A 12,744-nucleotide genomic window follows, 5' to 3' on the forward strand; every position below is an offset into this window, starting at 1 on the left:
AATCTAACCACATGTTAGGGTTACAATATCCAACTAATCTAACCACATGTTAGGGTTACAATATCCAACTAATCTAACCACATGTTGCCAAGTGGGACTTATAATCCACTTTTCAAGTGTCATATAATGGACTTTCAATGACAAAATATTAAAACAGTCAAATCGATTTTGGTGTAAGTTACGCTTTAATTAACACACAAACACACACACACTCCCCTTAAACATATCAAACTATCAGTAGTATACTAGACAGGTTGCTCGCCTTGTTTTGATATCCTCCATTAAACACGGGTAGTGCCCCTTGTGATAATTTCTGACATTTCTGATTGTTTAGTCGTTATAATAACTAAAGTGTGTGTTTGTGAGTGTGTGTATGTGTTGGTTATGCATATGTCTGAGTTTTAGAATTTATGTTGTTTTAAATTGTGTTTTTAAAAGAAAGCATACGAGCATGTAGTTCCACATCTAGGGTTCCCTATCAGCCATAAGCCGAGGGCTGACACTAATTATCACCCCTTTTTGCAATTATCGCCCCTTGTTGCAATGTAATGAAATCTTCCCATCAACTGCCCAGCAGTGATCACATGATAAGGGCAGCTACAAAGTAATTCTACCTCAGCTGGTCGCGGCTCGTCTACTCACCGAACCATGACGTGGTACCAGATGGTGGCCCAGAAACCCCTTTAAACAAAACTTGCGACGGTATAAAACCGGACATAAATTGAATAATTTTTACAAAGATTTGAAATCTCACAAGTTTTATTACCGTAGTAGGTGAGCGGTTGTACATTATTATTTAGACAACCCACACAAAGCAAAGTCTGCTCTTGTGATAGTCATTACACGCTATCAGCCTTTGAAATCGCTGTTGTTGTTTTTTTACGATCACACACACACACACACACATATATATATATATATATATATATATATATATATATATATATATATATATATATATATATATATATATATATATATATATATATATATATATATATATATATATATATATATATATATATATATATATATATATATATATATTACAAATGGATGCGTCAGTGACGAAACACCAAATGGAATTTTCGACGTCCTTAAAATATTTCATTTTGAATCTTATTTTAATGCGACTGTGTTTTTTTTTTAGTATAGGGCTTGTAAGTAGGCCACAACTTCTCGATCTTGTACTTGCCACGTAGCAGATTTCGAGACCGTAGACTTACAAGCCGCCCTATAGTATTATATCATTGCGTCACTAAGGCCAGTAGCGGCCCTTGGCGGAACAAATCTTTCTCCGACATCTCGAGCTGTGGATTGAGTTTTGATTCCAGCAGATCAATCACGATTTAATATATCGATCCTGATTGTTGTAGATCGAACCTGAAACTGCAAATTTTGTCGTCTGCTAGTTCTATCAAACAGCGTGACGACTGCAAGCAAAAATGGCGGCACCTACACCTTGTTGGTGGGAAACAAAATCTTCTCCAGGAGAAAAAACGTTTTATTCGGCATCTGGTTGAGATAGTGAGATCAGGATCTGATCCATGCAACACCCTAGACGTGGGTTCGAATCCAAGTCAGCCTCTTCCGACAACGTTATCATTGATACTGTGATATGGTTAAAGTTCTGGTTTTATTTTTGTTGACAGAATCTTGTCTGCGGCAATGGACGCTTTTCTGGGCAAATGGCAACTGGACAGGAGCCGGGACCAGGGGGTGGAGACCTACTTGCAGATGGGAGGTAAGACATGCCGCAGTTATCTGTCCATTTTATGTTATAGGAGATAAAACATGCCACAATTATCTGTCCATTTCATTACGGTGAAAAGTGATATCCCATTCTGTGAAAACATTGGGACTGGATTATTGACATTACACGTTGCGTTTGGAATGTATTACCTTTTACAAGCTTTAATTTAACTTGCTTCCTCGTTCTTTTGTCTGTCTGTCGTGCTTGGTCATGGATCGAAACTACCGAGCAAAATTTCCATCACTTCTAACTGACCAATTTGTTTCAACTTGGCAATCTGACATTAACTTTGATTTAATTTGATCCTTAATTAATTTTCAAGGAATTGATTATAGTAAATTCGAGTAAAGGTATTCAAACACAATATAGCAACCCACGGTTTTTCTTGTAAGTGATTTAAATAGTGAACCATTATTATTTATTTAAAGAAAATTGTTTTTTTTCTCCTTTTTGGTGCACTATTATCTAAAAGCTTTTTAAAACATCTTTTATTTTTACAATATCTAACTATTTAAACAATCTAGCATTATAAATGTGTAGCATCTACTACAAGAGATAATACGGCGTGGTCGGGTAGGTAAAGCTCATAGCTGCTAAACAGAAAAGTCCCGAGTTCGAAACCTCGGGTAGATGGGGCTCGATAGCTGGAGAGACAACTCCCAAATCAAACAACTGCTGCCTTGTACTCAGTAGTTTGTTCTTGGGTGGACAAAGGCTATGGAAGCAAATCCAAAAAGAAAAGCAGGCTGAAATCTGAGTCCAAGCCTTATGGCGCATAACATGTTGACACGAAATACTTAATTGTGTTGGTGGTCATACTGTCCATTATTATAGTTAAGAACGTAGAGGAAGAAAAGAAGAAAGTAACAATGTTTGTGTTGATTCCAAACAAACAAAAAAGAAGGTGACAATGTTTGTGTTGATTCCAAACAAACAAAAGAAGGTAACAATGTTTGTGTTGATTCCAAACAAAAAAAGAAGAAGGTGACAATGTTTGTGTTGATTCCAAACAAAAAAAGAAGAAGGTGACAATGTTTGTGTTGATTCCGTCTCAGCCTACCCAGCCGACATGGTGGAGAAATACAAGTCTCATGGCGTGACTCTGGAGATCTCTAGACAGGGCAACAAGTACTGCTACACCCACACCTGTGAAGGCTTGCCCGACACTGCCAACGTCTTCGAGCTGGGGAAGGAGACATTTTTTGAGGTGCCCGGTGGCGAGAAATTTAAGGTGAGTAAACGTGAGGGCAACGGTTATCACGTGGTGCGTCGTGTCAAGTTTAAGGGCAAGATGACTATATGTCACTTTAGGTATTGTGAAAGATAGCTTTAAACACGTGTAAGACAAAGAAATGTAAATCATCGAAATCACTCTCGGTGAATTTCAGTTTTAATAAGTGAATAACACAAGCATTGCTTCAGAAATTTAAATATTTTACTGAATTATTCATGATAAATGTCAGCAATTACCGTTATATGTTACATCTTTATTTTGTCTCAACACATTATGTTTACAAATCTGCATGTATTCTTCCATTACTTAATGTATTAACAAGCCTGATCTATCATTTACCCGTACACAACAGTTCGATACAGTGCAACAAAGTGTAGCCCCCCCCCCCCATATAATAATAGGCCTTATTTGAATATTTCCCGTACCCAGGGGACAATCACCATTGACGGCAACAAGATCAGAGAGAACGCCACCTACACCCAGGGGCTAGTGATGGAGGGGGTCAAGGAGATAGTCAACAATGAGTTGAAATCAGTAGGTCGTGTGGTGTGTGTGTGTGTGTGTCTCTGTGTGTGTGTGTCTGTCTCTCTCTCTGTGTGTGTGTGTGTGTGTGTGTGGTGTTTGTGAATATCGATGGTGTGTGATAGTCAGTGTGTTGTGTGAATGGAATGACGTCAGTGTTGTTTGTGTTTGGGCGTTGTGCCAAGGTTGAAGTATGTGTGTGGTTGTTGTATGCGTTAGTGTGTTGTTTTGTGTGTATGGTGTGTTTTATGTTGCGTGTATTGTAAATACCGTATGAGAATGTTACTCCATCAATTGGTACTAACTTGTGGATGGCGTGGTCGAGCGGTAGAGCGCGTGATTTCTAACTCAAGTTCTGATGTCGGATCCCCGGGCTGATGAGGCTCGTTAGCTGGGGGCAGCAACCCATCTAGGAGAGATAACTCCAAAATCAAACAACTGCTGCCTTGTAGAGTGTTTTTGTGTAGACAAATGCTATGGCACACATACAGATTGCAAGCTGGCTGAAATAGGAGTCAACAGCCATATGGCACATGAAAAGTTGAGATGTAATATTAAATAATTGTGTTGGAGGATATTCCCGCCACTCTTTCAATGAAGAACGAAGAAGAAGAATTACAACTATCTAAAACTGCGTACCCACACTTTATGATGACCACATACATAACTACAAACACACACACACCAACACTTAAAAACACACACCATGTCCTCGTTACCAACATCTCTCTGACTACACAATTGTCCCACACAGGTATTGACATGCCATGCTCCCACCCCCAATCAAAATACACACGCGTGTCCCCCTCTAAAGCCCCTACTCTGGGATTACTGAGCACTGTTGAATGTGAAGTCTAGTCATATCCATTCAATCAACCCCCCCCCCCCAGTGAATCCAGTAAGAAAGTAACGACATGGGCATCCGACGTTAAGCAAAAAGAAACTCAGCCATTTTAAACATGCCTCTACCCTAACCCCCCCCCCTCTTTCTACTCCCCCCCCCCCTTACAACACATAGTATAAATGGTACACATAGTATATATGGTACATATATAATTTATATTGTACATATATAGTCCACATTTTACACATATAGACTATATGGTGCACGTAATCTATATGTTGCACATATAGTCTACATGGTACACATCTTGTATACCACATTGGATTCACTGGGGAATACACAGATATTGAGAAGACCGGAGAGTGAATTCCTGCATAAATCATTTCCCTCCCGTCAACAGTAAGTTTGAGTAAGTGAAGCGGCAGAAGTCCTCGCTCTCTGTGGTGTAGCTGATAACACGGCTCAGATTGAAGAAAGTTTTAACACTTGGCCGCACACAACCTTATACACAACCTTGTACACTAACGTTCGATAGGTGACTAGTCCACACTAACGTTAGATAGGTGACTAGTCCACACTAACGTTAGATAGGTGACTAGTCCACACTAACGTTAGATAGGTGACTGGTCCACACACTAACGTATGATTATGATAGATGTCTAGTCTAGCTTAGCCTGTCTATAGAATCACAAGCCTTCACGACCTGGTACGGCCCTGGCTATATTGTTTACCTACCTGAACATCGCTTACTGTGGAACCCCTCCTCAGGTTTACCAAAGCTATGCCCATGTATTTAGTACATTCAATGAAACAACTCAGTCCCTGCACGGTTGTAGCTAGGCCCTGCCTTTTGTTTTCGCCTACCCAACGTGCCTTAGTAATGGCTGTAGTAACTCTAAATATACAAGGGAAGTAAGTGGGTTCTTGTTCGGGTGGCGGCCCCTGATTGTTGTCAAATGTGTCAATATTGTGAGCTGTTTGTATTTATGTGAACTGTATGAATTTGTGTGAACTGTGTCAATATTGTGAACTGTGTAATTGTGTGGGTATGTGTAATTGTGTGGGTCTGTGTTATTTTCACTAATTGCAACTATTAATAAACTCATCATAAACTGACACAAACAAAATAAACGCCACACTAATGTCCGTGTTTATTAATTAATTCCATTTTTCAATACAAAAATTTTAATAAACTCACTTTTTTTTTTACTCTTTTAGGTCACCACTTCTTCAGCCGGGGTTATGACTCAATTTTTTAAAAGATGTTAGATTAACTTAGATATCAACTCAATTTTTTAAAAGATGTTAGATTAACTTAGATATCAACTCAATTTTTTTTAAAGATGTTAGATTAACTTAGATATCAACTCAATTTTTTAAAAGATGTTAGATTAACTTAGATATCAACTAACACGTAAAGTTAACTGTTATTATTTCTGTGTATGCTAAGGTAAGTTTTTTACAACTTTGTATTAGAGGAATCAATTTATAAATATAATGGAGCTTAAATTAAACATATCAAATAAAAAAAAAGGTTATTATGTTTTTGTTTATCAGTGGTAGTAGAAATAAAGACAGTATTATCAAAGATGTACTTGTTTTTGTTGTTGGGGTGATATGTAGAGTGATGTAGTGTCCACCAATCAGGAAGTGTTGTATCACCTGGCCAGTTATGCTTGTACTACCTGTAGCTATGTGGAATTGCCTGCGATGTTTCTTTGCTGTACAAACCATGTTTTGTACACAAAGATGGAACTTTCATTTACTTTCAATTTAATTTCTGAAAAGTAAACAACGAACCACATTCGTATCCCAATCTTCAGCATGTTGCAGAGGTTCTGAAGCTTTTCAGACCAAGGTTTCGTGACCTTCAAGCGTAAGGCTACCCTGTTGTTCTGCTTCCTCGTCTTGTCTCCAGGAATTTGTCACTCACTCATCTAGTCTTCACGCAGTTGTCAAGTTTGAAAGATCTAGATCTAGGTTCTTTAGAAGTGGTTGAAATCTCACTCACAAGTTTCGACCCATGACGAAATAAGGCGAAAGACAAAGCACAACAGACCGAGAAATAAGTTTTTTAAAAAAGCTTGTAAAAGTAAAACGTTTATAACAACAAGCTTTTATATATGCACTAACTAAAAAGACACAATAAAATGATTTGCTTTATTAATAAAATGCACCACTTTTATGTAACTATAAAGTAGAGCGTGTTGCAATTAAGTACCCTAAGTACAGGGTTCTACTAGACCTACAAAAAATACTAAATAGATACATTCTAAGACTTTTATTTGAAGCCACACCTTCCCATATCCACACGCAAATGCTGTATAGGAGATATAACAACACAATTCTAAGTAGATAGCCCTCCTATATATATATAGGTATATATATATATATATATATATATATATATATATATATATATATATATATATATATATATATATATATATATATATATATGGAACTACTTTTAGCTCTACCTGAATTGATCAAAGCTAGAGAGTTCTATGCATCGATAACGTGCCTGTGTTGTACTTGTGTTTATTTTTAGAGTTTTTAACAACCTGTGTCCCTGATAGTTTCCTTCAACGGTTTCCTACTACCAGCTTATGTGGTACATTTAGTTTAGTAGCTAACAATAATGGTACATTTTATTGGTAGCTAACAATAATTAATAATGGTACATTTTATTGGTAGCTAACAATAATGGTACATTAGGTTTAGTAGCTAACAATTATGGTACATTTTATTAATGGCTAACAATAATGGTACATTTTATTAGTAGCTAACAATTATGGTACATTTTATTAATGGCTAACAATAATGGTACATTTTATTAGTAGCCAACAATTATGGTACATTTTATTAATGGCTAACAATAATGGTACATTTTATTAGTAGCTAACAATTATGGTACATTTTATTAATGGCTAACAATAATGGTACATTTTATTAGTAGCTAACAATTATGGTACATTTTATTAGTAGCTAACAATTATGGTACATTTTATTAGTAGCTAACAATTATGGTACATTTTATTAGTAGCTAACAATTATGGTACATTTTATAAGTAGCTAACAATAATTAATAATGGTAGATTTTATTAGTAGCTAACAATAATGGTATTTTATTAGTAGCTAACAATTATGGTATTTTTTATTAGTAGCTAACAAAAATGGTGCATTTTATTAGTAGCTAACAATTATGGTACATTTTATAAGTACCTAACAATAATGGTACATTTTATTAGTAGCGAAAAAAAATGGTACATTTTATCAATAGCTAACAATAATGGTACATTTTATTGGTAGCTAACACAATAAGACGAGCACATTTGTTTAATTTACTACCATTAATGACTTCATTGTCCTCTGAGCTTATCCTGGTAAAGAATGTTCTACAAACTAGCAATAAAACATTCTCTCAAGCAATGACTTTCTTTTGTTCGTGTAAGATAGAGCTACATGTTTTCATACAACAAAACCACAAAATAAAAATAGTGAAGCAAAACATCTGAAACAAAACAACAAACCCACAAAATAAAATTAGTGAAGGCTAAACATCTAAAACAAAACAACAAGCCCACAAAATAAAATTAGTGAAAGCTAAACATCTGGGGAAAAAAATTTTAAAATCCAGAAAATAAAAATTGTGACGGCTAAACATCTGGAAAATAATTTTAAAATCCAGAAAATAAAAGTTGTGAAGGGTGAACACTTGAAACAAAACAATTCCTCAAAATAATAATAGTGCAGGCTAAACACCCAAAATAAAAATTCAAATTTTATTAGTGAAAAATATTTTCAGATATAGTGACATAAGAACCTTATGAAGAGATGCTGCTGGTTTTAGAGATGATCTAACTCAGGATTGATCTGTTTAAAAAATTATTACAACTCTAGTCATAATGCCACAGGCCAAAATAAGTATAGTGACACACAGAATTGAAATAGAATTATCTTCATTAGATACATAATTATGATTCATTGTATAGCGAAAATCAAGCTGTCTTGAATAATTGCTTCCACAACTATAAATAAATCCAAACCTTATAAACAAAAGCACCTTTGTCATTATATAAATTTTGAGTGACACACATATCATCACATATCAAGAAATAAATTACTTTTTACAATATAACAAACTTTATGTGAATGATTTTATATTATAACACATTAGAATTATCACTGAAGTTTTAAAATGTAATACATTGATCAATAATCTGCCAAATGTTATGCCATATATTTTATCTGTAGTAGGGTAATCTGTATTAACACTGCTCTTTTAGCTACTCTAATGTGCTACACTACTGGCAATAGCAACACTTAATAGCTACTACAAACAGTGGCATTACTACAATGTGTGTCGTCACCACCCCCCCCCCCCCCCACCCCCCAACCACAACTTTGCCTTTTAGGTTTGGTGTCACCGCTCTCCCTCAACTATTTTGTTATGTTAACTAGATAAAACATTATTTTGACAGCTATTTTACAATTTTTTAACGTGGCGTGTCCCCCCCCCCCACATAACTTGTGTCACACAGTGCAAACTGCCCCCCCCCCCTGTGACACCAGTGACAAAAATAGCTATTTAATTTTAAAATATATATGCCTTGTTGATTGATGAAGAGCTCTGGTTCCATAATTTCTTTCTTGGATTCTAACGGTGACTAAAGATATGCACATTATTTTATTATCTTGCAACTTACCAGGTAAGGTATCTAAGTGATACCATGAGATTAAATGTGTTTATTTAATGTGCTTATTTAATGCGTTTATCTAATGTGTTTATTTAATATGTTTATTTAATATTTAATTAATGTACTCAATATTTTTAACAGACTTTGAATTATTTAATTGCTTCTGCTAAATTGATGTTTAATCATCATTATCATCTTTGTATTGCTTTTTGTTAAATCAATTTATGTTTTGATGATTGGCAAACATCAGACACAACCATGCTGCTTCAGCTTTTATTAATATTACGTGCGGTTTGGAGCGGCTGTTGTAGCCTAATATCTGCGCACTATTAGTAGTATTAGTTAGTATAATGAATAATGAGTAGGCCTATAATTAATAATAGTCTTGAAGACAAGACGTTTAAATCATATAAAAAAGTCCAACTGTAGTGGTTTTACCTATCAAACATGAATGACATAATCCTCGCTTTCCGGATAGTCAAGTCCCAGCTTCCTGGCCAGAAAATCCACCCATGTTTTCGCAACGGCTTACAAAGAGTAGAAAAAAATAAAAAAATTAACAGAAATTATTTAAAATATCAATATTTTGCAGCCAAACAAATAGGTTAACTGTTTTTTAAGGTAGGCCCTACACTTTTCAATTTAGTGATAGGAGCATAAAGAGCTCTTGGTCTATGAGTTATGTGTGTTGGGCTGAATGTTTATGTTTATAGGGCTCTATGACTGGGTTGGGTGTTGATAGGGCTCTATGACTGGGCTGGGTGTTGATAGGGCTCTAGCTCTGGGCTGGGTGTTGATAGGGCTCTATGACTGGGCTGGGTGTTGATAGGGCTCTATGACTGGGCTGGGTGTTGATAGGGCTCTATGACTGGGTTGGGTGTTGATAGGGCTCTATGACTGGGTTGGGTGTTGATAGGGCTCTATGACTGGGTTGGGTGTTGATAGGGCTCTATGACTGGGTTGGGTGTTGATAGGGCTCTATGACTGGGCTGGGTGTTGATAGGGCTCTATGACTGGGCTGGGTGTTGATAGGGCTCTATGACTGGGTTGGGTGTTGATAGGGCTCTATGACTGGGTTGGGTGTCGATAGGGCTCTATGACTGGGCTGGGTGTTGATAGGGCTCTATGACTGGGCTGGGTTAGGTCCATATACAGTAAAATAATGTCACACATCAATCATATGGCTTGATGAGTCTTTTCAGTTATAACATCATCCAATCATATAGCTTGTTATAAGCTATCAAATTTAACATCATCCAATCATATAGCTTGTTATAAGCTATCAAATTTAACATCATCCAATCATATAGCTTGTTATAAGCTATCAAACCCCCTATCAAAAGGCTTGTTGACTGAGTTTAGTGAGAAATGAAGTTGGTGTTGTGAATCTCAACCCTGATGTACTGGTCAGTGGTTCTTCCATGCATCTGCCCTCCCCCCCCCCCCCCCAGAAAAAGTCTACGAACCCCTCTCCCCCCCCCCCCCCCCTTCATTATCATTAGCAATTCAATCCTAACATTTAACATAGTGTTGGCTATTGGAAATAAATGAAATTCAACATTTGTAGAGATTCATCTACCATCACTATATATATATATATATATATATATATATATATATATATATATATATATATATATATATATATATATATATATATATAGGCCTATATGCCTATAAATAAGTATGTATGTATCTTTTAATCAATGGTTAGGGAGAGATGCCTGACAAGCAAGCCATTGACACCAACTTGTCTGCGGTCTATGTCCCAGGAGGGATGACACACTAAACCCTTAACCAAACCTAAACTATAATAATAGTAATATAACTTTTATGTTAGTAATTACTAATTAGGGCCTATTGGTATTTTTTAGTAAGCTGTTAAATAAATCTAAGCATTAAGCAAGTAGATGGTAGGCCTATTACTATGTACTATAAGATATAGATTTATATCTAAGACATCCAAGTAGTACTAATTGTTTAGTAGTACTAGTAGGGAGTAGGCTATGCACTCACTATGCTATTTTTTAAGACGTTTTTTATAATTTGCCAAAAGTAAAACCTAGAACTGTACCGTAACGAGGCGGTAGAACTTTGTCCAATGATATTAGTCCTGAGGTTAAAAAAGTAAAAATGTGTTGCTGAGAAAGAACCTGTTCGTTGGTTTACAGTTTTTACAAAAGTATTCCACTAGGCGCTTTCTAGCAGCCTTTTTTAAGTTTTTTGACTTGGATCCTGCCATCATGATGATGTGTTAGCAGTTGCTAGGCACCACAGCGGAAATGATGTAAAGCATCTGCCTAGTTGGCTGAAAATTAGACTGAGAGGGACTGATTATGATCATACATTAGCCAAAAACTTTAATTGTGTATTTCTAGCATCTTTTTGTACACTTTTTTTTACTGACCATTACGTCTAGAACTCCCCACTTGTTAAGCAAAGTTTCTTTTTTTTAACCTGACGATCCATGGGGCAAGTGAAGTAGAGTTCACTTGTTTCTGTGACCTCGGCATATGAAGGGATACTGTGGTCAGCATTATGCTCAGCCACCTTTACTCTATAACGTGGGTTAGGTACCCACCAGAGCGCTCTAGATCTTGGCCACGACGTCCAATCCACTTGTTAATAAGAGCTGGCAGGTCGTGTGGTGAGATTAACCGTCAGCCGAAACTTAAGGCCAATTTAAATCTTCCCACCATAACGAGTGAGGTCTTACTCCGATGAGAGAGCAGCTAGCACTAAGGGTTAGGGTTAGGTGTTGAAAGCTACATCTATGCTCCAATAACAAACTATAGTCTAGTGTTGGAAGCTACATCTATGCTCCAATAACAAACTATAGTCTAGTGTTGGAAGCTACATCTATGCTCCAATAACAAACTATATTCTAGTGTTGAACCGCCTGGACTAAAAGATTGTTGAGAAGTTGATGATTGTCAGAACACTTGAACGTTAAAAATCTGGCACAGAATTAGATGTGGTGTTGGTCCCCATAATTGTGGTGTTGTCGGTCCCCATAAATATAAATTGCTGTCGGTCCCCATTAACAAATGGTTGCTGGTCCCCAACAAATTAAGCGGGCTTTTTTCTACCCTTAAAAAAACATGTATCGCTGTACACAAGCCTCGACTGGGTGTATCATTTGACTCGCGTTAATGGATTTTAAATTATCACTGTAGCAGACCTTTTTTTAATCCAGGGGCCCATTTAAATAAACCTAACACCCATAACACCCATGACACCCATAACACCCATGACACCCATGACACCCATAACACCCATGACACCCATGACACCCATGACACCCATAACACCCATGACACCCATAACACCCATGACACCCATAACACCCATGACACCCATAACACCCATGACACCCATGACACCCATAACACCCATAACACCCATAACACCCATGACACCCATGACACCCATAACACCCATAACACCCATGACACCCATGACACCCATAACACCCATGACACCCATAACACCCATAACACCCATGACACCCATAACACCCATAACACCCATAACACCCATAACACCCATAACACCCACTCCCACATACTGCTCATCCCAGAGGTGTATTAGGAATCATCAGAGTTCATTTCAGGCATCTGTCCTTCCCCCCCCCCCCCTTGAAGCACGTCTACTGTCCCCACCCCCAAGGAGAAAGAAAGTGGGAATCATG

The 12,744-nt window shown here is 36.9% G+C and overlaps 1 protein-coding gene and 1 long non-coding RNA gene across 2 annotated transcripts; one reads left to right on the top strand and one right to left on the bottom strand.

Moving 5' to 3' along the window:
- Window positions 1-718: 718 nt before the first annotated feature.
- Window positions 719-5,941, top strand: LOC131929630 (gastrotropin). Its single transcript, XM_059285924.1, has 5 exons — window positions 719-774; window positions 1,653-1,744; window positions 2,809-2,984; window positions 3,417-3,521; window positions 5,572-5,941. Exons 2-5 carry the CDS (start codon window positions 1,669-1,671, stop codon window positions 5,620-5,622), a joined length of 408 nt encoding a protein of 135 aa, XP_059141907.1. The 5' UTR covers window positions 719-774; window positions 1,653-1,668; the 3' UTR covers window positions 5,623-5,941.
- Window positions 5,942-8,163: 2,222 nt separating this feature from the next.
- Window positions 8,164-11,319, bottom strand: LOC131929618 (uncharacterized). The gene is made up of 3 exons (XR_009383983.1): window positions 11,128-11,319; window positions 9,492-9,580; window positions 8,164-8,229 (listed from the first exon to the last, which is right to left on the bottom strand). It is a non-coding gene; the product is annotated as an uncharacterized LOC131929618 (long non-coding RNA).
- Between the last annotated feature and the right edge of the window lie 1,425 nt (window positions 11,320-12,744).

The sequence above is a fragment of the Physella acuta genome, unplaced genomic scaffold (assembly GCF_028476545.2).
Source record: "Physella acuta isolate Inbredline_101_S28 unplaced genomic scaffold, ASM2847654v3 ptg001656l, whole genome shotgun sequence".
Lineage (NCBI taxonomy): Eukaryota > Metazoa > Mollusca > Gastropoda > Physidae > Physella > Physella acuta.